This window comes from Petromyzon marinus, chromosome 48 (assembly GCF_048934315.1).
Source record: "Petromyzon marinus isolate PM22_M1 ecotype Great Lakes invasive population chromosome 48, UKy_Petmar_22M1.pri1.0, whole genome shotgun sequence".
Lineage (NCBI taxonomy): Eukaryota > Metazoa > Chordata > Hyperoartia > Petromyzontiformes > Petromyzontidae > Petromyzon > Petromyzon marinus.
In genome coordinates this window covers 11,726,231-11,749,341 of record NC_133714.1, presented here as the reverse complement: position 1 = coordinate 11,749,341, position 23,111 = coordinate 11,726,231, and the positions used below count along the sequence as shown (strand labels likewise).

Genomic DNA, 23,111 nt, shown 5'->3' with positions numbered 1-23,111 from the left:
GAGTTACTGTGGTGCTGCTAAGTGAGTCACCATGATGCTGCTAAGTGAGTTACCGTGATGCTGCTAAGTGAGTCACCGTGATGCTGCTAAGTGAGTCACCATGGTGCTGCTAAGTGAGTTACCGTGATGCTGCTAAGTGAGTCAATGTGGTGCTGCTAAGTGAGTCACCGTGATGCTGCTAAGTGAGTCAACGTGATGCTGCTAAGTGAGTCACCGTGATGCTGCTAAGTGAGTTACCGTGGTGCTGCTAAGTGAGTCACCATGGTGCTAAGTGAGTCACCGTGATGCTGCTAAGTGAGTTACCGTGATGCTGCTAAGTGAGTCACCGTGATGCTGCTAAGTGAGTCACCGTGGTGCTGCTAAGTGAGTCACCGTGATGCTGCTAAGGGAGTCACCGTGGTGCTAAGTGAGTCAACGTGGTGCTGCTAAGTGAGTCACCGTGATGCTGCTAAGTGAGTCACCGTCATGCTGCTAAGTGAGTTACCGTGGTGCTGCTAATTGAGTCAACGTGATGCCGCTAAGTGAGTCACCATGGTGCTAAGTGAGTCAACGTGATGCCGCTAAGTGAGTCACCATGGTGCTAAGTGAGTTACCGTGATGCCGCTAAGTGAGTCACCGTGATGCTGCTAAGTGAGTTACCGTGATGCTGCTAAGTGAGTTACCGTGATGCAGCTAAGTGAGTCAACGTGCTGCTAAGTGAGTCAACGTGATGCCGCTAAGTGAGTCAACGTGGTGCTAAGTGAGTCAACGTAGTGCTGCTAAGTGAGTTACCGTGGTGCTGCTAAGTGAGTCAACGTGGTGCTAAGTGAGTCAACGTGGTGCTGCTAAGTGAGTCAACGTGATGCCGCTAAGTGAGTCAACGTGCTGCTAAGTGAGTCAACGTGGTGCTGCTAAGTGAGTCAACGTGGTGCTGCTAAGTGAGTGACCGTGGTGCTGCTAAGTGAGTCAACGTGGTGCTAAGTGAGTCAACGTGGTGCTGCTAAGTGAGTCACCATGGTGCTAAGTGAGTCAACGTGGTGCTGCTAAGTGAGTCACCATGGTGCTAAGTGAGTCAACATGATGCTGCTAAGTGAGTCACCGTGGTGCTGCTAAGTGAGTCACCGTGGTGCTGCTAAGTGAGTCAACGTGGTGCTGCTAAGTGAGTCAACGTGGTGCTAAGTGAGTTACCGTGATGCTGCTAAGTGAGTCAACGTGGTGCTGCTAAGTGAGTCAACGTGGTGCTGCTAAGTGAGTCAACGTGGTGCTGCTAAGTGAGTTACCGTGATGCTGCTAAGTGAGTCAACGTGGTGCTGCTAAGTGAGTCAACGTGGTGCTGCTAAGTGAGTTACCGTGGTGCTGCTAAGTGAGTCACCGTGGTGCTGCTAAGTAAGTCAACGTGGTGCTGCTAAGTGAGTTACCGTGGTGCTGCTAAGTGAGTCAACGTGGTGCTGCTAAGTGAGTCAACGTGGTGCTGCTAAGTGAGTTACTGTGATGCTGCTAAGTGAGTCAACGTGGTGCTGCTAAGTGAGTCAACGTGGTGCTGCTAAGTGAATCAACGTGGTGCTGCTAAGTGAGTTACCGTGGTGCTAAGTGAGTCACCATGGTGCTAAGTGAGTCAACGTGATGCTGCTAAGTGAGTTACCGTGATGCTGCTAAGTGAGTCACCGTGGTGCTGCTAAGTGAGTCAACGTGGTGCTAAGTGAGTCAACGTGGTGCTGCTAAGTGAGTCAACGTGGTGCTGCTAAGTGAGTCACCGTGGTGCTGCTAAGTGAGTCAACGTGGTGCTAAGTGAGTCACCGTGGTGCTGCTAAGTGAGTCACCGTGATGCTGCTAAGTGAGTTACCGTGGTGCTGCTAAGTGAGTCAACGTGGTGCTGCTAAGTGAGTCAACGTGGTGCTGCTAAGTGAGTCACCATGGTGCTAAGTGAGTCAACGTGGTGTTGCTAAGTGAGTCAACGTGGTGCTGCTAAGTGAGTCAACGTGGTGCTGCTAAGTGAGTTAACGTGGTGCTGCTAAGTGAGTCACCGTGGTGCTGCTAAGTGAGTTACCGTGGTGCTGCTAAGCGAGTCACTGTGATGCTGCTAAGTGAGTCACCGTGATGCTGCTAAGTGAGTCACTGTGATGCTGCTAAGTGAGTTACCGTGGTGCTGCTAAGTGAGTCAACGTGATGCTGCTAAGTGAGTCAACGTGGTGCTGCTAAGTGAGTCAACGTGGTGCTGCTAAGTGAGTCAACGTGGTGCTGCTAAGTGAGTCAACGTGGTGCTGCTAAGTGAGTCAACCTGGTGCTGCTAAGTGAGTCACCGTGGTGCTGCTAAGTGAGTTACCGTGGTGCTGCTAAGCGAGTCACTGTGATGCTGCTAAGCGAGTCACCGTGATGCTGCTAAGTGAGTCACTGTGATGCTGCTAAGTGAGTAACCGTGGTGCTGCTAAGTGAGTCAACGTGATGCTGCTAAGTGAGCCAACGTGGTGCTGCTAAGTGAGTTACCGTGGTGCTGCTAAGTGAGTCACCGTGATGCTGCTAAGTGAGTCACCGTGGTGCTGCTAAGTGAGTCACCGTGGTGCTGCTAAGTGAGTCAACGTGGTGCTGCTAAGTGAGTCACCGTGGTGCTGCTAAGTGAGTCAACGTGGTGCTGCTAAGTGAGTCAACGTGGTGCTGCTAAGTGAGTCAACGTGGTGCTGCTAAGTGAGTCACCGTGATGCTGCTAAGTGAGTTACCGTGGTGCTGCTAAGTGAGTTACCGTGGTGCTGCTAAGTGAGTCAACGTGGTGCTGCTAAGTGAGTCACCGTGGTGCTGCTAAGTGAGTCACCGTGATGCTGCTAAGTGAGTCACCGTGGTGCTGCTAAGTGAGTCACCGTGGTGCTGCTAAGTGAGTCACCGTGGTGCTGCTAAGTGAGTCACCGTGGTGCTGCTAAGTGAGTCACCGTGGTGCTGCTAAGTGAGTCATCGTGATGCTGCTAAGTGAGTTACCGTGATGCTGCTAAGTGAGTCAATGTGGTGCTGCTAAGTGAGTTACCGTGATGCTGCTAAGTGAGTTACTGTGGTGCTGCTAAGTGAGTCACCATGATGCTGCTAAGTGAGTTACCGTGATGCTGCTAAGTGAGTCACCGTGATGCTGCTAAGTGAGTCACCATGGTGCTGCTAAGTGAGTTACCGTGATGCTGCTAAGTGAGTCAATGTGGTGCTGCTAAGTGAGTCACCGTGATGCTGCTAAGTGAGTCAACGTGATGCTGCTAAGTGAGTCACCGTGATGCTGCTAAGTGAGTTACCGTGGTGCTGCTAAGTGAGTCACCATGGTGCTAAGTGAGTCACCGTGATGCTGCTAAGTGAGTTACCGTGATGCTGCTAAGTGAGTCACCGTGATGTTGCTAAGTGAGTCACCGTGGTGCTGCTAAGTGAGTCACCGTGATGCTGCTAAGTGAGTCACCGTGGTGCTAAGTGAGTCAACGTGGTGCTGCTAAGTGAGTCACCGTGATGCTGCTAAGTGAGTCACCGTCATGCTGCTAAGTGAGTTACCGTGGTGCTGCTAATTGAGTCAACGTGATGCCGCTAAGTGAGTCACCATGGTGCTAAGTGAGTCACCATGGTGCTAAGTGAGTTACCGTGATGCCGCTAAGTGAGTCACCGTGATGCTGCTAAGTGAGTTACCGTGATGCTGCGAAGTGAGTTACCGTGATGCAGCTAAGTGAGTCAACGTGCTGCTAAGTGAGTCAACGTGATGCCGCTAAGTGAGTCAATGTGGTGCTAAGTGAGTCAACGTGGTGCTGCTAAGTGAGTTACCGTGGTGCTGCTAAGTGAGTCAACGTGGTGCTGCTAAGTGAGTCAACGTGATGCTGCTAAGTGAGTTACCGTGGTGCTGCTAATTGAGTCAACGTGATGCCGCTAAGTGAGTCACCATGGTGCTAAGTGAGTCACCATGGTGCTAAGTGAGTTACCGTGATGCCGCTAAGTGAGTCACCGTGATGCTGCTAAGTGAGTTACCGTGATGCTGCTAAGTGAGTTACCGTGATGCAGCTAAGTGAGTCAACGTGCTGCTAAGTGAGTCAACGTGATGCCGCTAAGTGAGTCAATGTGGTGCTAAGTGAGTCAACGTGGTGCTGCTAAGTGAGTTACCGTGGTGCTGCTAAGTGAGTCAACGTGGTGCTGCTAAGTGAGTCAACGTGATGCCGCTAAGTGAGTCAACGTGCTGCTAAGTGAGTCAACGTGGTGCTGCTAAGTGAGTCAACGTGGTGCTGCTAAGTGAGTGACCGTGGTGCTGCTAAGTGAGTCAACGTGGTGCTAAGTGAGTCAACGTGGTGCTGCTAAGTGAGTCACCATGGTGCTAAGTGAGTCAACGTGGTGCTGCTAAGTGAGTCACCATGGTGCTAAGTGAGTCAACGTGATGCTGCTAAGTGAGTCACCGTGGTGCTGCTAAGTGAGTCACCGTGGTGCTGCTAAGTGAGTCAACGTGGTGCTGCTAAGTGAGTCAACGTGGTGCTAAGTGAGTTACCGTGATGCTGCTAAGTGAGTCAACGTGGTGCTGCTAAGTGAGTCAACGTGGTGCTGCTAAGTGAGTCAACGTGGTGCTGCTAAGTGAGTTACCGTGATGCTGCTAAGTGAGTCAACGTGGTGCTGCTAAGTGAGTCAACGTGGTGCTGCTAAGTGAGTTACCGTGGTGCTGCTAAGTGAGTCACCGTGGTGCTGCTAAGTGAGTCAACGTGATGCTGCTAAGTGAGTTACCGTGGTGCTGCTAAGTGAGTCAACGTGGTGCTGCTAAGTGAGTCAACGTGGTGCTGCTAAGTGAGTCACCGTGATGCTGCTAAGTGAGTTACCGTGATGCTGCTAAGTGAGTTACTGTGATGCTGCTAAGTGAGTCAACGTGGTGCTGCTAAGTGAGTCAACGTGGTGCTGCTAAGTGAATCAACGTGGTGCTGCTAAGTGAGTTACCGTGGTGCTAAGTGAGTCAACGTGGTGCTGCTAAGTGAGTCAACGTGGTGCTGCTAAGTGAGTCACCATGGTGCTAAGTGAGTCAACGTGATGCTACTAAGTGAGTTACCGTGATGCTGCTAAGTGAGTCACCGTGGTGCTGCTAAGTGAGTCAACGTGGTGCTAAGTGAGTCAACGTGGTGCTGCTAAGTGAGTCAACGTGGTGCTGCTAAGTGAGTCACCGTGGTGCTGCTAAGTGAGTCAACGTGGTGCTAAGTGAGTCACCGTGGTGCTGCTAAGTGAGTCACCGTGATGCTGCTAAGTGAGTTACCGTGGTGCTGCTAAGTGAGTCAACGTGGTGCTGCTAAGTGAGTCAACGTGGTGCTGCTAAGTGAGTCACCATGGTGCTAAGTGAGTCAACGTGGTGCTGCTAAGTGAGCCAACGTGGTGCTAAGTGAGTCAACGTGGTGCTGCTAAGTGAGTCACCATGGTGCTAAGTGAGTCAACGTGGTGCTGCTAAGTGCGTTACCGTGATGCTGCTAAGTGCGTTACCGTGATGCTGCTAAGTGAGTTACCGTGGTGCTGCTAAGTGAGTCAACGTGATGCTGCTAAGTGAGTCAACGTGATGCTGCTAAGTGAGTCACCGTGGTGCTGCTAAGTGAGTCAACGTGATGCTGCTAAGTGAGTTACCGTGGTGCTGCTAAGTGAGTCAACGTGGTGCTGCTAAGTGAGTCAACGTGGTGCTGCTAAGTGAGTCACCGTGATGCTGCTAAGTGAGTTACCGTGATGCTGCTAAGTGAGTTACTGTGATGCTGCTAAGTGAGTCAACGTGGTGCTGCTAAGTGAGTCAACGTGGTGCTGCTAAGTGAATCAACGTGGTGCTGCTAAGTGAGTTACCGTGGTGCTAAGTGAGTCAACGTGGTGCTGCTAAGTGAGTCAACGTGGTGCTGCTAAGTGAGTCACCATGGTGCTAAGTGAGTCAACGTGATGCTACTAAGTGAGTTACCGTGATGCTGCTAAGTGAGTCACCGTGGTGCTGCTAAGTGAGTCAACGTGGTGCTAAGTGAGTCAACGTGGTGCTGCTAAGTGAGTCAACGTGGTGCTAAGTGAGTCACCGTGGTGCTGCTAAGTGAGTCACCGTGATGCTGCTAAGTGAGTTACCGTGGTGCTGCTAAGTGAGTCAACGTGGTGCTGCTAAGTGAGTCAACGTGGTGCTGCTAAGTGAGTCACCATGGTGCTAAGTGAGTCAACGTGGTGCTGCTAAGTGAGTCAACGTGGTGCTAAGTGAGTCAACGTGGTGCTGCTAAGTGAGTCACCATGGTGCTAAGTGAGTCAACGTGGTGCTGCTAAGTGCGTTACCGTGATGCTGCTAAGTGCGTTACCGTGATGCTGCTAAGTGAGTTACCGTGGTGCTGCTAAGTGAGTCAACGTGATGCTGCTAAGTGAGTCAACGTGATGCTGCTAAGTGAGATACCGTGGTGCTGCTAAGTGAGTCAACGTGATGCCGCTAAGTGAGTCAACGTGGTGCTGCTAAGTGAGTCAACGTGGTGCTGCTAAGTGAGTGACCGTGGTGCTGCTAAGTGAGTCAACGTGGTGCTAAGTGAGTCAACGTGGTGCTGCTAAGTGAGTCACCATGGTGCTAAGTGAGTCAACGTGGTGCTGCTAAGTGAGTCACCATGGTGCTAAGTGAGTCAACGTGATGCTGCTAAGTGAGTCACCGTGGTGCTGCTAAGTGAGTCACCGTGGTGCTGCTAAGTGAGTCAACGTGGTGCTGCTAAGTGAGTCAACGTGGTGCTAAGTGAGTTACCGTGATGCTGCTAAGTGAGTCAACGTGGTGCTGCTAAGTGAGTCAACGTGGTGCTGCTAAGTGAGTCAACGTGGTGCTGCTAAGTGAGTTACCGTGATGCTGCTAAGTGAGTCAACGTGGTGCTGCTAAGTGAGTCAACGTGGTGCTGCTAAGTGAGTTACCGTGGTGCTGCTAAGTGAGTCACCGTGGTGCTGCTAAGTGAGTCAACGTGATGCTGCTAAGTGAGTTACCGTGGTGCTGCTAAGTGAGTCAACGTGGTGCTGCTAAGTGAGTCAACGTGGTGCTGCTAAGTGAGTCACCGTGATGCTGCTAAGTGAGTTACCGTGATGCTGCTAAGTGAGTTACTGTGATGCTGCTAAGTGAGTCAACGTGGTGCTGCTAAGTGAGTCAACGTGGTGCTGCTAAGTGAATCAACGTGGTGCTGCTAAGTGAGTTACCGTGGTGCTAAGTGAGTCAACGTGGTGCTGCTAAGTGAGTCAACGTGGTGCTGCTAAGTGAGTCACCATGGTGCTAAGTGAGTCAACGTGATGCTACTAAGTGAGTTACCGTGATGCTGCTAAGTGAGTCACCGTGGTGCTGCTAAGTGAGTCAACGTGGTGCTAAGTGAGTCAACGTGGTGCTGCTAAGTGAGTCAACGTGGTGCTGCTAAGTGAGTCACCGTGGTGCTGCTAAGTGAGTCAACGTGGTGCTAAGTGAGTCACCGTGGTGCTGCTAAGTGAGTCACCGTGATGCTGCTAAGTGAGTTACCGTGGTGCTGCTAAGTGAGTCAACGTGGTGCTGCTAAGTGAGTCAACGTGGTGCTGCTAAGTGAGTCACCATGGTGCTAAGTGAGTCAACGTGGTGCTGCTAAGTGAGTCAACGTGGTGCTAAGTGAGTCAACGTGGTGCTGCTAAGTGAGTCACCATGGTGCTAAGTGAGTCAACGTGGTGCTGCTAAGTGCGTTACCGTGATGCTGCTAAGTGCGTTACCGTGATGCTGCTAAGTGAGTTACCGTGGTGCTGCTAAGTGAGTCAACGTGATGCTGCTAAGTGAGTCAACGTGATGCTGCTAAGTGAGTCACCGTGGTGCTGCTAAGTGAGTCAACGTGATGCTGCTAAGTGAGTTACCGTGGTGCTGCTAAGTGAGTCAACGTGGTGCTGCTAAGTGAGTCAATGTGGTGCTGCTAAGTGAGTCACCGTGATGCTGCTAAGTGAGTTACCGTGATGCTGCTAAGTGAGTTACTGTGATGCTGCTAAGTGAGTCAACGTGGTGCTGCTAAGTGAGTCAACGTGGTGCTGCTAAGTGAATCAACGTGGTGCTGCTAAGTGAGTTACCGTGGTGCTAAGTGAGTCAACGTGGTGCTGCTAAGTGAGTCAACGTGGTGCTGCTAAGTGAGTCACCATGGTGCTAAGTGAGTCAACGTGATGCTACTAAGTGAGTTACCGTGATGCTGCTAAGTGAGTCACCGTGGTGCTGCTAAGTGAGTCAACGTGGTGCTAAGTGAGTCAACGTGGTGCTGCTAAGTGAGTCAACGTGGTGCTAAGTGAGTCACCGTGGTGCTGCTAAGTGAGTCACCGTGATGCTGCTAAGTGAGTTACCGTGGTGCTGCTAAATGAGTCAACGTGGTGCTGCTAAGTGAGTCAACGTGGTGCTGCTAAGTGAGTCACCATGGTGCTAAGTGAGTCAACGTGGTGCTGCTAAGTGAGTCAACGTGGTGCTAAGTGAGTCAACGTGGTGCTGCTAAGTGAGTCACCATGGTGCTAAGTGAGTCAACGTGGTGCTGCTAAGTGCGTTACCGTGATGCTGCTAAGTGCGTTACCGTGATGCTGCTAAGTGAGTTACCGTGGTGCTGCTAAGTGAGTCAACGTGATGCTGCTAAGTGAGTCAACGTGATGCTGCTAAGTGAGATACCGTGGTGCTGCTAAGTGAGTCAACGTGATGCCGCTAAGTGAGTCAACGTGGTGCTGCTAAGTGAGTTACCGTGGTGCTGCTAAGTGAGTTACCGTGGTGCTGCTAAGTAAGTCACCGTGATGCCGCTAAGTGAGTCACCATGATGCCGCTAAGTGAGTCACTGTGATGCTGCTAAGTGAGTCAACGTGATGCTGCTAAGTGAGTTATCGTGGTGCTGCTAAGTGAGTTACCGTGATGCTGCTAAGTGAGTTACCGTGGTGCTGCTAAGTGAGTTACCGTGATGCTGCTAAGTGAGTCAACGTGGTGCTGCTAAGTAAGTCACCGTGATGCCGCTAAGTGAGTCACTGTGATGCTGCTAAGTGAGTCAACGTGATGCTGCTAAGTTAGTTACTGTGATGCTGCTAAGTGAGTCACCGTGATGCTGCTAAGTGAGTCACCGTGATGCTGCTAAGTGAGTTACCGTGATGCTGCTAAGTGAGTCACCGTGATGCTGCTAAGTGAGTCAACGTGGTGCTGCTAAGTGAGTCACCGTGATGCTGCTAAGTGAGTCAACATGGTGCTGCTAAGTGAGTCACCGTGGTGCTGCTAAGTGAGTTACTGTGGTGCTGCTAAGTGAGTTACCGTGGTGCTGCTAAGTGAGTCACCGTCATGCTGCTAAGTGAGTCACCGTGATGCTGCTAAGTGAGTCAACGTGGTGCTGCTAAGTGAGTCACCGTGATGCTGCTAAGTGAGTCACTGTGATGCTGCTAAGTGAGTTACCGTGGTGCTGCTAAGTGAGTTACCGTGGTGCTGCTAAGTGAGTCACCGTGATGCTGCTAAGTGAGTCACCGTGGTGTCTTGCTTAGTGAGTTATCGTGGTGGTACTAAGTGAGTCACCGTGATGCTGCTAAGTGAGTCACCGTGATGCTGCTAAGTGAGTTACCGTGGTAGTGCTAAGTGAGTTACCGTGATGCTGCTAAGTGAGTTACCGTGATGCTGGTTGGAATGTTACTGGGAAGTGGCAGTATAGCGGTAAACGCGTTGCGCTACAAACCCCCAACCAAAGCTCGAATCCCGCTCACGGCCAACACCAGTGACGATTATCTGAACTGGTCCTGGGCCTCACCAAGGTCGACTCAGCCTAAAATGTGTCCCCGGTGCAGTGTGTAAACATCGCGACTGGGGAGACAAAGGCGGTCGGGTGTGGTGCTGGCCATCCAGCCCCTTGTGTGCCGTGCCGGCCTCTTATGGGTGCTGCTCGCTACCAGAACTTGGCAGTATGTTTGGGCTACAGGGGTGTGTACCTTTGATGCGGCCTGCCTCGGCCGCTGCGGCTGATGCATCCTGCTTCTTGCCTGGAAGAGAGGATTAGGACATGGAAGATCGAGGTCAAGAGGAGAGAGGGTGGGAGGATGTGTGGGGATCATGGTAGCATCCTACATAGGCATGCACACATGAACCCCCATACACGTGCCCACAACCGCTGTTTACCACTAAGTGGAGGTGATGTCAACGGTTTTGCCAGGCTAGATGCGGTGTGTAGTGGTGCCATGTGCAGTGCTCCTATGTATAGTGGTGTGTAGTGGTGTGATGGTTAGTGGTGTGGTGGATTGTGGTGTGGTATTTAGTGGTGTGTAGTCATGTGTAACGGTGTGTAACGGTGTGTAGTGGTGTGTAGTGGTTGTGTAGTGTTGTGTAGTGGTGTGTAGTGGTGTCAAGTGGTTTATAGTGGTGTGTAGTGGTGTATAGTGGTGTGTAGTCGTGTGTAGTGGTGTATAGTGGTGTATAGTGGTGTGTAGTGGTGTGTAGTGGTGTATAGTGGTGTGTAGTGGTGTGTAGTGGTGTGTAGTGGTGTGTAGTGGTGTGTAGTGGAGTATAGTGGTGTGTAGTGGAGTATAGTGGTGTGTCGTGGAGTATAGTGGTGTGTAGTGGTGTGTAGTGGTGTAGAGTGGTGTGTAGTGGTGTGTAGTGGTGTGTAGTGGTTTGTAGTGGAGTATAGTGGAGTTTAGTGGTGTGTAGTGGTGTATAGTGGTGTGTAGTGGTGTGTAGTGGTGTGTAGTGGTGTGTAGTGGAATATAGTGGAGTGTAGTGGTGTGTAGTCGAGTATAGTGGTGTGTAGTGGTGTGTAGTGGAGTATAGTGGTGTGTAGTGGTGTATAGTGGTGTATAGTGGTGTGTAGTGGTGTATAGTGGTGTATAGTGGTATATAGTGGTGTGTAGTCGTGTGTAGTGGTGTATAGTGGTGTATAGTCATGTGTAGTGGTGTATAATGGTGTATAGTGGTGTGTAGTGGTGTGTAGTGGTGTCAAGTGGTGTGTAGTGGTGTGTAGTGGTGTGTAGTGGTGTATAGTCATGTGTAGTGGTGTGTAGTGGTGTGTAGTGGTGTGTAGTGGTGTCAAGTGGTTTATAGTGGTGTGTAGTGGAGTATAGTGGTGTGTAGTGGTGTGTAGTGGTGTGTAGTGGAGTGTAGTGGTGTGTAGTGGTGTGTAGTGGAGTATAGTGGGTGTAGTGGTGTGTAGTGGAGTATAGTGGTGTATAGTGGTGTGTAGTGGTGTGTAGTGGTGTGTAGTGGTGTGTAGTGGTGTGTAGTGGTGTGTAGTGGAGTATAGTGGTGTGTAGTGTTGTGTAGTGGAGCATAGTGGTGTGTAGTGGTGTGTAGTGGTGTGTAGTGGTGTGTAGTGGTGTGTAGTGGAGTATAGTGGTGTGTAGTGGAGTATAGTGGTGTGTAGTGGTGTGTAGTGGTGTATAGTGGTGTATAGTGGTGTGTAGTGGTGTGTAGTGCTGTATAGTCATGTGTAGTAGTGTGTAGTGGTGTATAGTGGTGTGTAGTGGTGTGTACTGGTGTCAAGTGGTTTATAGTGGTGTGTAGTGGTGTATAGTGGTGTGTAGTGGTGTGTAGTGGTGTGTAGTGGAGTGTAGTGGAGTGTAGTGGTGTGTAGTGGTGTATAGTGGTGTGTAGTGGTGTGTAGTGGAGTAAAGTGGTGTGTAGTGGTGTGTAGTGGTGTGTAGTGGTGTATAGTGGTGTGTAGTGGTGTATAGTGGAGTATAGTGGTGTGTAGTGGTGTATAGTGGTGTATAGTCATGTGTAGTGGTTTGTAGTGGTGTGTAATGGTGTGTAGTGGTGTGTCGTGGAGTATAGTGGTGTGTAGTGGTGTGTAGTAGAGTATAGTGGTGTGTAGTGGTGTGTAGTGGTGTGTAGTGGAGTATAGTGGTGTGTAGTGGTGTGTAGTGGTGTATAGTGGTGTATAGTCATGTGTAGTGGTGTGTAGTGGAGTATAGTGGTGTGTAGTGGTGTGTAGTGGTGTGTAGTCGTGTGTAGTGGAGCATAGTGGTGTGTAGTGGTGTGTAGTGGTGTGTAGTGGAGTATAGTGGTGTGTAGTGGAGTATAGTGGTGTGTAGTGGTGTGTAGTGGTGTATAGTGGTGTATAGTGGTGTGTAGTGGTGTGTAGTGGTGTATAGAGGTGTATAGTCATGTGTAGTAGTGTGTAGTGGTGTATAGTTGTGTGTAGTGGTGTGTACTGGTGTCAAGTGGTTTATAGTGGTGTGTAGTGGTGTATAGTGGTGTGTAGTGGTGTGTAGTGGTGTGTAGTGGAGTGTAGTGGAGTGTAGTGGTGTGTAGTGGTGTATAGTGGTGTGTAGTGGTGTGTAGTGGAGTAAAGTGGTGTGTAGTGGTGTGTAGTGGTGTGTAGTGGTGTATAGTGGTGTGTAGTGGTGTATAGTGGTGTATAGTCATGTGTAGTGGTGTGTAGTGGAGTATAGTGGTGTGTAGTGGTGTGTAGTGGTGTGTAGTCGTGTGTAGTCGTGTGTAGTGGTGTATAGTGGAGTATAGTGGTGTGTAGTGGTGTGCAGTGGTGTGTAGTGAAGTATAGTGCTGTGTAGTGGAGTATAGTGGTGTGTAGTGGTGTGTAGTGGTGTATAGTGGTGTGTAGTGGTGTGCAGTGGTGTGTAGTGAATTATAGTGCTGTGTAGTGGAGCATAGTGGTGTGTAGTGGTGTATAGTGGTGTATAGCAGTGTGTAGTGGTGTGTAGTGGTGTGTAGTGGTGTGTAGTGGAGTATAGTGGTGTGTAGTGGAGTATAGTGGTGTGTAGTGGTGTGTAGTGGTGTATAGTGGTGTGTAGTGGTGTGTAGTGGTTTGTAGTGGAGTATAGTGGAGTTTAGTGGTGTGTAGTGGTGTATAGTGGTGTGTAGTGGTGTGTAGTGGTGTGTAGTGGTGTGTAGTGGAATATAGTGGAGTGTAGTGGTGTGTAGTCGAGTATAGTGGTGTGTAGTGGTGTGTAGTGGAGTATAGTGGTGTGTAGTGGTGTATAGTGGTGTGTAGTGGTGTGTAGTGGTGTGTAGTGGTGTATAGTGGTGTGTAGTGGTGTATAGTGGTGTATAGTCATGTGTAGTGGTGTATAGTGGTGTATAGTGGTGTGTAGTGGTGTGCAGTGGTGTCAAGTGGTGTATAGTGGTGTATAGTGGTGTGTAGTGGTGTGTAGTGGTGTCAAGTGGTTTATAGTGGTGTGTAGTGGAGTATAGTGGTGTGTAGTGGTGTGTAGTGGTGTATAGTGGTGTGCAGTGGTGTGTAGTGGTGTGTAGTGGAGTATAGTGGAGTGTAGTGGTGTGTAGTGGTGTATAGTGGTGTGTAGTGGTGTGTAGTGGAGTAAAGTGGTGTGTAGTGGTGTGTAGTGGTGTGTAGTGGAGTATAGTGGTGTGTAGTGGTGTGTAGTGGTGTGTAGTGGTGTGTAGTGGAGTATAGTGGTGTGTATTGTTGTGTAGTGGAGCATAGTGGTGTGTAGTGGTGTGTAGTGGTGTGTAGTGGTGTGTAGTGGAGTATAGTGGTGTGTAGTGGAGTATAGTGGTGTGTAGTGGTGTGTAGTGGTGTATAGTGGTGTATAGTGGTGTGTAGTGGTGTGTAGTGGTGTATAGTGGTGTATAGTCATGTGTAGTGGTGTGTAGTGGTGTATAGTGGTGTGTAGTGGTGTGTAGTGGTGTGTACTGGTGTCAAGTGGTTTATAGTGGTGTGTAGTGGTGTATAGTGGTGTGTAGTGGTGTGTAGTGGTGTGTAGTGGAGTATAGTGGAGTGTAGTGGTGTGTAGTGGTGTATAGTGGTGTGTAGTGGTGTGTAGTGGTGTGTAGTGGAGTAAAGTGGTGTGTAGTGGTGTGTAGTGGTGTGTAGTGGAGTATAGTGGTGTGTAGTGGTGTGTAGTGGTGTGTAGTGGTGTGTAGTGGTGTATAGTGGTGTATAGTCATGTGTAGTGGTGTGTAATGGTGTGTAATGCTGTGTAGTGGTGTGTCGTGGTGTGTCGTGGAGTATAGTGGTGTGTAGTGGTGTGTAGTAGAGTATAGTGGTGTGTAGTGGTGTGTAGTGGTATGTAGTGGTGTGTAGTGGAGTATAGTGTTGTGTAGTGGTGTGTAGTGGTGTGTAGTGGTGTATAGTGGTGTATAGTCATGTGTAGTGGTGTGTAGTGGAGTATAGTGGTGTGTAGTGGTGTGTAGTCGTGTGTAGTCGTGTGTAGTGGTGTATAGTGGAGTATAGTGGTGTGTAGTGGTGTGCAGTGGTGTGTAGTGAAGTATAGTGCTGTGTAGTGGAGTATAGTGGTGTGTAGTGGTGTGTAGTGGTGTATAGTGGTGTGTAGTGGTGTGCAGTGGTGTGTAGTGAATTATAGTGCTGTGTAGTGGAGTATAGTGGTGTATAGTGGTGTATAGTGGAGTATAGTGGTGTGCAGTGGTGTGTAGTGAAGTATAGTGCTGTGTAGTGGAGTATAGTGGTGTGTAGTGGTGTGTAGTGGTGTATAGTGGAGTATAGTGGTGTGTAGTGGTATATAGTAGTGTGTAGTGGTGTATAGTGGAGTATAGTGGTGTGTAGTGGTGTGTAGTGGAGGCGTGCATGGTGCCCCCCCCGCCCCCCGTGCCCACCCTTCTTGTCCTTCTCCCTGCTCTTGCCCTCCTCCTCGCTGGCGCCCAGCAGCGTGAATATGATGCCAGTCTGGGAGTTGACGCCAACGGCCGACACCAGCATCTTGCCCGACCCCTCCATCACGTGCGTGCCTGCGGGGCCCGGCAGTCACCGTTACCTTGTTACCTTGTCCACCTTGGGCTGGACACCGAGGAGCAACCTCCGAGGTCATGACACGTCAGGTGACGTCGCACGCACACCAGGGGGCAGCACTCGCCCAGCCCCGCCGGGCGCGAGGAGCGCTCGGCACGTCCCAGTCAACACGACGCGTACAGAGGCGGAGCCAGGATTTTCAGCCCGGGGTGACATTCAAACAAATTGTAATTTCAAGAATGATTAGAGAGTCAGGCTGTTGAACTAGACGCCATCGGTTGGCGACACGCTCTGACAATGCAGTTGCACGGAGTCCACCAGACCGAATGTTGTACACTTATACGCAGAATGTTTCGGGGGTGACAATTGTCTACCCTGTCACCCCCCTGGCTCCGCCCCTGGATGCGTACAAATGTAAAGACTCAAGCACTGCTTCCCCCCTATGTTTCGTTTGGAATTGATAAAAGCTACCATACTGCCTCTACTTGATTACTGTGATATCGTGTATAAATCAGCCCCAAGTACTGTACTGAAGAAGCTTGATTCCATCTATCACTCGGCCTTAAGATTTGCATTGAACTGCCCATATAGGACTCACCACTGTGATCTCTACATTGGGTTAAACTTAACATCTGTTAATGTTCGACGGCTTGTACACCAGATTTTATTTATTCACGATGTATTTACAAAAAAATCCGTAGGCTACCTGCTGGATCTCCTCTCTGTTTCAAAGAACAAATTTGACCTCAGGTCTTCGCTCATCTACCAGCTTCACATTCCCTATTGCCGTACAAAAACCGGAGGAAGGGCCTTTGCTATTGATGCCCCCAGGGTCTGGAATGCTATTGCCAATAAACTGCAACTTGAATCACTACCTATGAGACCTTCACTCAAAACTGCTCTAGAGGAGTTGTCCACCCCTAGCTGCCACTGCTATTCAGTGGCCTAAAATAAAATAAAATGTTTCACTCCGGATGACCGCTGCAAAGTATTATCTGTATTTTGATTTAGTGCGCTGATCTTAAAGTTGCATTGAAAAATGTGATACTCTGACTGATGCTCCTGTTGTTTGTGGAGTGACTCATGCAGCCAGCTGTGGCTCTAGGGTTTGGTGTTACATATTATTTATGTAGTTTATTGTAAAAAAATCGGTCACAGTTCCTATGATCACTGTTACATTGCATTTATGGCTTTATTTTGGTGATTTCTAAAAGTTTTTTGGTTTGTCCATGTTTTTGTTTATTGTAGTACGGAGTTAGACTGATGGCCTTAATCTAAGTTGCATTGTTGTTGTTGTTTGACTTGCATCCCGCTGGGATTTTTGCACACAGCGTTGGTGTACGGTGCTATTTCAGGAATATTTTAATGTTTTTTTCCTGGATTTTCTGTTTGCACAGTCACGTAGTCACTTTAAGATGTTTTCTTCTTCATGTTTTTGTTTTTTTGTTTGCTGCGGTTGCACCCGATTCAAGAGCCGAATGGCTCACAGGGCTATACCAAATAAATGAAACTATGAAAACTATGAAGAGGTCAGTGTGAGTCTACGGGTCCCTGTGCGGGTCTCAGTGCAGATCTCTGTGTGCGTGTGTGGGTGTTTGTGTGTTTGAGTGAAGGGGGCGTGGGAGCAGGGCGGTGAGGTGTGGGAAGCGGTAAGCCCCAGACTACTTTGGGCTCGCCTTCCCTTCAACCGGAATCGAGGAGTGCTGGTTGTGGTTACTTATGCCCCTACCGAAGACAAACATACGTGGAGGGATGCAGGCAAGGCTGATGAGCAGATGGCTTTAATGACCTCCTGTCACAGGTGCTAGCTAAAGTGGCCCCTCGGGATAGAGTCATCCTGTTGGGCGACTTCAATGCCCGAGTTGGTCATGATGGGCCAGATCAGCTCAATACCAATGGTAGGAGGTTGCAAGATTTTTATGTAGCCCATGGGCCTGTAACATGCTGTTCCGGAATCGGCGCATCGACACCACATCATGGATGCATGCCGGGTCCAAGCGAGAACGTATGCTGGACTACGTAGTGACGGAACAGCGAATGCGGGTCCAAGTCCTTGACACCAGGACCTACCGTGGAGCTCATCTGCCCACTGACCATAGACTTGTCATCTGTAAGATGCGCCTGCCATTCTTCCACTCCGGTGGTGGGTGTACACCCAGGACCCCATTTAAAACCAAGGTGGCCTGGTCTCAGCTAGCTGATGAAAGTTGCAAGCGAGAATTGAATCATCGCTTGCGGCTGGGGTTGACATCGTCCCCCCACTCCTCCAAATGTCGAGGGGAAATGGGCGAGTTTTAGGACTGTGGCTCATGCAGCTGCAATGGCTGCTTTGGGTACACTGTCCAGACCTCCCCAGAGACACTGGCTGACGGAGGTGTTCAGGCTGGCTGAAAAAAAGTGACAGGCCCACTCGCATGGTCTACAGCATCCAATGTCAGAGAATGAGGAGGTTTACTGCAGCCTTCACTCGGAGGTGCGGAGAGCCATGAGGGACTGCAAGGATAGGTGGTGGTTGCGGGTTGCTGAGAAGATGGAGTCTGCCTCAATGGCCCACGATCACAAATCTCTATTTAACTACATCAAAAAAGTAACCTGCAGCACCACATCTATTACCATCATTAGGGGAAAAAACGGTGTTCCAATATCCGACCCCCAGGAACAGGTTTGCAGATTTGCTGAGCATTTCTGTTAAGTCCTGGGGCAGGGGAAATCCCTCGGCATGGAAGACATCATGGGACAAAGTGGGGATGACCCTGCTGAGGCTGCAGTGTCTCAAATATTTGAAGAAGTCTCCCCCTGTGAGTGGCTGGCTGAGGTGCCATTTGTTGAGGAATTACTAAAGGCGATCCAGAGTCTGAGACCAGGAAAGGCACCGGGTAGAGACGATCTCCCAAGCGAAATACTGAGGGAGGGTGGCGTTTGTGCACAGACTGCCCTACATGACATCACAACAACAGTCTAGACCATTGTATGAGTTCCGCAGGATTGGAAGGATGCCTTGGTGGTCCCCCTCTTTAAGAAGGGGGACCGCACAGACTAACTACATGGGTATTTCGTTCCTCAGTGTGCCGGGAAAGGTCCTGGTAAGGATTATTCAACATCGCCTTGCCAGGCACGCCGAGGAGAGGCTTGCGGAGCCCCAATGCGGTTTCAGGAAAGGACGGTCCTGCACAGATGCCATATTTTCTGTCCGTCTGCTACAGCAGAGGTGTAGGGAATTCCAACAGGACCTACATCTCTGCTTTTTTGACCTGGTCAAGGCCTATGATACCATTAGTAGGCCTGGGCTCTGGGTTATTCTTCATGCTTTCGGAGTCCCTGACCCTCTGCTCACGATCATTAAGGACCTTCCTTAATGATCGTGAGCGGGCCCGGCTAAAAACTACGTGGCCGGGAGTCGGAGCCATTCCCTGTTCCCTTTGGGGTGCGACAGGGATGTCCTCTGGCTCCCACATTACTTAACATCTTATTCGACCACGTAGTTCGTGAAACCTTTGATGGTTGTAACGGAGGAATTTCCATCTGGTACACATACAATGGGAGGCTGATCGATGCCCGGGTGCGGTCAAAGGATGGCTCCCTATTGCTCAACCACGTTATGTATGCTGATCTGGTAATTGCCGCTCACTCAGAGGAGGAGTTGGAGGCGCTGCTGCTGAACCTGGAGCGTGCCACTAAGAGGTGGGGCCTTACCATCAGTCTCACCAAAGCGAAGCACCTGCCTGAGTATTTTGTACCATTGGACACTCCACCCCCACAACTTTCAATTGGCGATGGGGCAGTTGTGGAGAAATTGGAGAGTTTCCCATACCTGGGCAGTGTGCTCATGACCGGCTCTGGTTTGACAGCAGAGGTCTCACTCCGAGTCAGTCGAGCGGCATTGTTGCGTAACGCTGTGTGGAAGCTACCTGGTCTGTTGCTCCGCACAAAGCTACAGGTCTTCTTGCCAACGGTCATTCCCTCCCTTCTTTATGCTTGTGAAACGTGGACCCCCCTAATGGAGCATCTTTACTGGCCTGCCTACGATCCATCCTGGGTTTAACCAGGCTGGATTGTGTAAGGAGCTCACAAATCCTTGAGAGATCTGGACAAAGTCCCATCGGTGACCTCCTCCGGCAGGCAAGGCTGCGTTGGCTGGGTCATGTAGCCCGCATGCCCAGCCACAGCATGCCTGAACAGCTTTTGTTCAGCCGGATAGAGGGGGCTAAATGGACGTGGCACGGGCTAGAGAAGAGATGGAGTAATGTGGTACAGGAGGATGTTTAGGTGAGTGGACTTGCCGATGACTGGTACCAGCGGTGTCAAGATCGGCCTCTGTGGAGGAGGCTCGTGAAAGACGCTACTGGGCAGTTGGAGGCAGTCGCCCTCCAACAACAACGGAAGGCGGAGGAGCGACGCTCAAAACAATGAGCGGAGCGCCGGGTGGCTAAAGCACAGCAAGTTGGCACAGTAGGGGGCACAGGTGGTGCATCAGCCAGCCATCTCGGTCATTTCAGTCAGTCGACCCGTGGCACCTGGGTCTGCCCCATGACCTCCTGCCAGCGGGCGTTCGACACTTCACGTGGCCTCAAGGTGCACATGGCCTGGCACAAGCGTCGTGGTGACGTCACTGCCACTTATGGCGAATGGCGGTTGTTGTTGTGTGGGTGTCTGTGTGTCCGAGTCTCGCCAGTGCTGGTCTCCGTGTGGGTGTGCATACCGGAGAGCAGCATGGGGTCGCGATCGACGGCCTTGCGCACGTGGTCCGACTCCCCGGTGAGAGAGCTCTCATCGATCTTCAAGTCGTTGCTCTGGATGACAACGCCGTCAGCCGGGAGCAGGTCGCCTAGCAACCGCGTCAACAGGTATAGCACCGGAGTGGGAAGAAGAGGGAGGTAACGTTAGTGGTGGCATCAATGAGATGATGGTGGTGGTCGCTATGGCGATGGTGTTGGTAGCGATGATGATGGTGGTGTTGGTGGTGATAATGGTATTGGTGCCAATGATGGTGTGGATGGTGGTAGCAACGATGGTGGTGGCAATGGTGGTGGTAATGATCATGGTGGCTGTATTGGTGGTGGTCGTAGTGATTGCGATGGTGGTGGCAGTTGCGATGGTGGTGGCAGCGATGGTGGTGGCTGCGATGGTGGTGGTGGTGGTGGTGATGATAAAAATCAATATCATAATGTTTATCTTTATTTTGGCTGGATGAAAAACCATGAGCTATTAAGCTCTTTTTCACAGATGTCCAGATCGTGGTCGTAGGAGTAGCGATGACGATGGTCATGGTTGATGGTAGTGGCGATGGTGGCGGTTTTTGTGATGGTTGCGATGGTGACGATGAATAGTAGAAATTATGTTGGTGGTGATGGTGTTAGTAGCAATGACAATGGTGGTGGCGAGGGTGGTGGTGAAGGTGATGGTGGTAGTAGTGATAGTGGTGGTGATGGTAGCAATGATGTTGGTGGTGGTGATGATGATGATGGTTGTGTTGATGATGATGATGGTGGTGGTGGTGGTGGTTGGTGACTGCGGTGGTGAAGTGACCGCCGCACCCTCCCAACCCTACACCCCCCCCCCCTCTCACCGTACTTGACCTGTGCCACATCCCCCACCACGATGTCGGCCACGGGGATCTGGATGACCTGGCCCTGGCGGATGACGGTGAACTTCTGCTCCTGCTCGATGCGGTTCTGCAGGCCTCGGAACTGTCGCTCCTTGCTCCAGTCGTTGAAGGCCGTGACAAGCACCACGACGATGACGGAGAGGAGGATGGCCGCTCCTTCGATCCAGCCGGCCTCCGCCTCGCCCTCCTCGCCGCCGCTGCCCGCCGCATTCCCGCACGCTGCGCACGGGGACACGGGGACGGGGAGAAAAGGGGAGACATGGGGACAGGGGGACACGCACGGGAACGGGGGGGACACGGGGACAGGGTGACACGGGGAAGGTGAGGACACACACGGGGGTACGCCCAGGGGGAGACATGGGGGGAGACATGGGGAGGCACCGAGACACAAGGGGACACACGGAAACAAGGACATACACAGACAAACACACGGACACAATCACACACCACCACCACCACCACGGTTATTAACAGAGCCGTACCCACCCCCGTCATGGCCCCGTCCCCGTCCAGAGCTCTCCGCGTGCGCTAACGGCCGACTCGGCGCCTCCCTTTACTGCAGCTGCCACTTCAAAGCCACCGCCGCCTTCAAACGTCTCCCCTCGTTTCTGTCCCCTCCCGTCACCCCTCCTGTCACCCCTCCCCCCTCCCGTCACCCCTCCTGTCACCCACTCCCCCCTCCCGTCACCCCTCCCGTCTCCCCTCCCACTCCCATCTCCCCTTACGTCTCCCCTCGTCCCCGCGTGTCTCCCCGTGTCCTCATGTCCCCGCATCCCCAGGTCTCCACGTCCCAATCTCTCCGAGTCCCCATAGTAGTCGCAGTGACACCATGACACCATAGCATCCCCCCGCCCCCCCCAATCCGTGTCCCTCCACCCCCCTGCCCTGTGTCCCATCCCGTGCTGGCAGCTACTTTACTGCACCTTTTACTGCGTTAAATTTTGACTTAAAACTTTCGTGACTGCAGGAATTAATATTCTTTGGTTCTTTCGGGAAAGTCACGTAGATCGTAAAATGAAAATAAAAAATAAAGTTAATAAAAATAAAATGAAAATAATAAAAAAACAAAACATGAATGTAGACTGTGGCCTGGTTCTTAACCTGAGGGAGCGTACTCAGGTTAAGAACTTTTACTGCGTTATTGGTCAGGTGGTATCACATCTCTATCCGAGTGCACGTGTCCCCACGTGTCTCCCCCGCGTCCCCGTGTCTCCTCCGAGTGTCCCCGTGTCTCCCCCGTATGTCCCCCCCCGTGTCTCCCCCGTGTCCCCGTGTCTCCTCTGTGTGTCCCCGTGTCTCCCCCGCGTCCCCGTGTCTCCCCCGCTTCCCCGTGTCTCCCCCGCGTCCCCGTGTCTCCCATGTGTACCCCCCCTCACACTCGTCGTTGCCCTCGGGCGGGTGGTAGAAGGAGAGTCCCAGCGACACGAGGGCCGCCACCTCTAAGATGATGAGCGTCACGTCTTGCAGCGCCTCCCACACGAGGGCCAAGAACGACTTGGGCTTCTTGGGGGGGATGAGGTTCGCTCCGAACACCACACGCCGCTGCTCCAGGTCCGCCTGGCTCCCACTCAGCCCTGCCCACGCACGCACGCACGCACGCGCACCCATGTACACGCGCGCAGGTGTACGCGCAACACGCACGCACACAAGTACGCGCACGTACGGCATGCGCACGCATGCGCAAGTCCGCATGCGCAGCATCCGGATGCACGCACGTTTGCATGCACGCGTGCGCACGCACGTTTTACACGCAACACGCCGAGCACGCACCCACCCACCCACCCCCGTGTACGCCCAGGCCCGCCCGCGCCCTTCCCCTCGCTGCCCGCCCCCCCCCCCAGCTCACCGTCGGTGGGCGAGGTGCCGAGTCTGTGGCACAGGCCGTGTACGCCGCCGTAGGCCTCCGCCACCTTGGCTATGGCATCCGTGCCGCGCACCTCCATGAGGTCGCGTAGCTCCTGCAGCGAACAGCCAAAGGGGCCCCCCCCCGGTGGCCCCGGCGCCGCCCCCCCGCCCTTCGGCAGGAAGTCCACGGTGGTGCTGTTCCCGTCCGCCATATCGGCCGGCGTCGCGTCGCCCGCCCCCAGCGATCGACGATCTCCCGTAGATCTCTCGTCGTCCCGTTCCCTATCACAGCCTCACGTCGCCGGCTAGTCGTAGTCAGTGGTGGTCGAGGTAGATGTGGGATGGATTTGCCAACTGCGGCTAACTGGGCTGGCAGCTGCTGCTCTTCCACCCTACTTCCTCCTGCTCCCTTCTACTCCCTCCTGCTCCCCCCCACTCACCCCTCCCCTCCTCCTCCTCCTCCCCCCCCTCCTCCTCCTCCCGTCTCCTCCGTCCTGCTGCTCCCCCTATCTGCTCCCCCCTGGCTGCTCCCCCTTTGGCTCCTGCTGCTGCTGATGAGGCCACAAAAGGAGCAGGAGGTGCAGCAGGAGTCGGTGGCGAAACGACGCCGGGTGAGTGACGCGGCCGCTAGCCGCGGGGGACTTCGGCGGCCGAGGGGCGAGCGGCCATCGTCGGGCCCCGTGAGGCGAGCGCAGCGGCCCTGGGGGGGTGGAAGGAGTGGGGGGGGGGAGAATGGAGCGAGTTAAACGCTACGGTCAGAACACGAGCAACAACATCGTCGTCATTAACCTATCAACCACTTGCCAGGCCATCTCCTGGTTACAGTCATGACTGGAAATTCCACATTTCTATGGTGGAGGCGAGTTGATTCAAAGGACAACACTGTTGTTGTCAATCTTCTCCACGAAGTGATGCTCGTTTTATCGACCCACAGAGGGAACAATGGATGATAGGCCGAGTCAACCCCCCCTCCACCACATAACCAGCAGGAGGATGATTGACAGCTAGGATCAATCCACTACTGGATGAAGCATTCGTGAGCCATCGCCATCTCTCGCGGTGCCAGGAACATA

The 23,111-nt window shown here is 52.0% G+C and overlaps 1 protein-coding gene across 1 annotated transcript in view; it reads right to left on the bottom strand.

Moving 5' to 3' along the window:
• LOC116952815 (plasma membrane calcium-transporting ATPase 2-like) overlaps window positions 1–23,111 on the bottom strand; it is a 110,516-nt gene that overhangs the window by 31,116 nt on the left and 56,289 nt on the right. Inside the window, 6 exon segments of the mRNA XM_076074546.1 lie at window positions 9,862–9,912; window positions 14,456–14,587; window positions 19,288–19,413; window positions 20,155–20,412; window positions 21,570–21,767; window positions 22,040–22,738. Coding sequence (XP_075930661.1) covers window positions 9,862–9,912; window positions 14,456–14,587; window positions 19,288–19,413; window positions 20,155–20,412; window positions 21,570–21,767; window positions 22,040–22,250 — 976 coding nt within the window. The 5' untranslated portion in view covers window positions 22,251–22,738.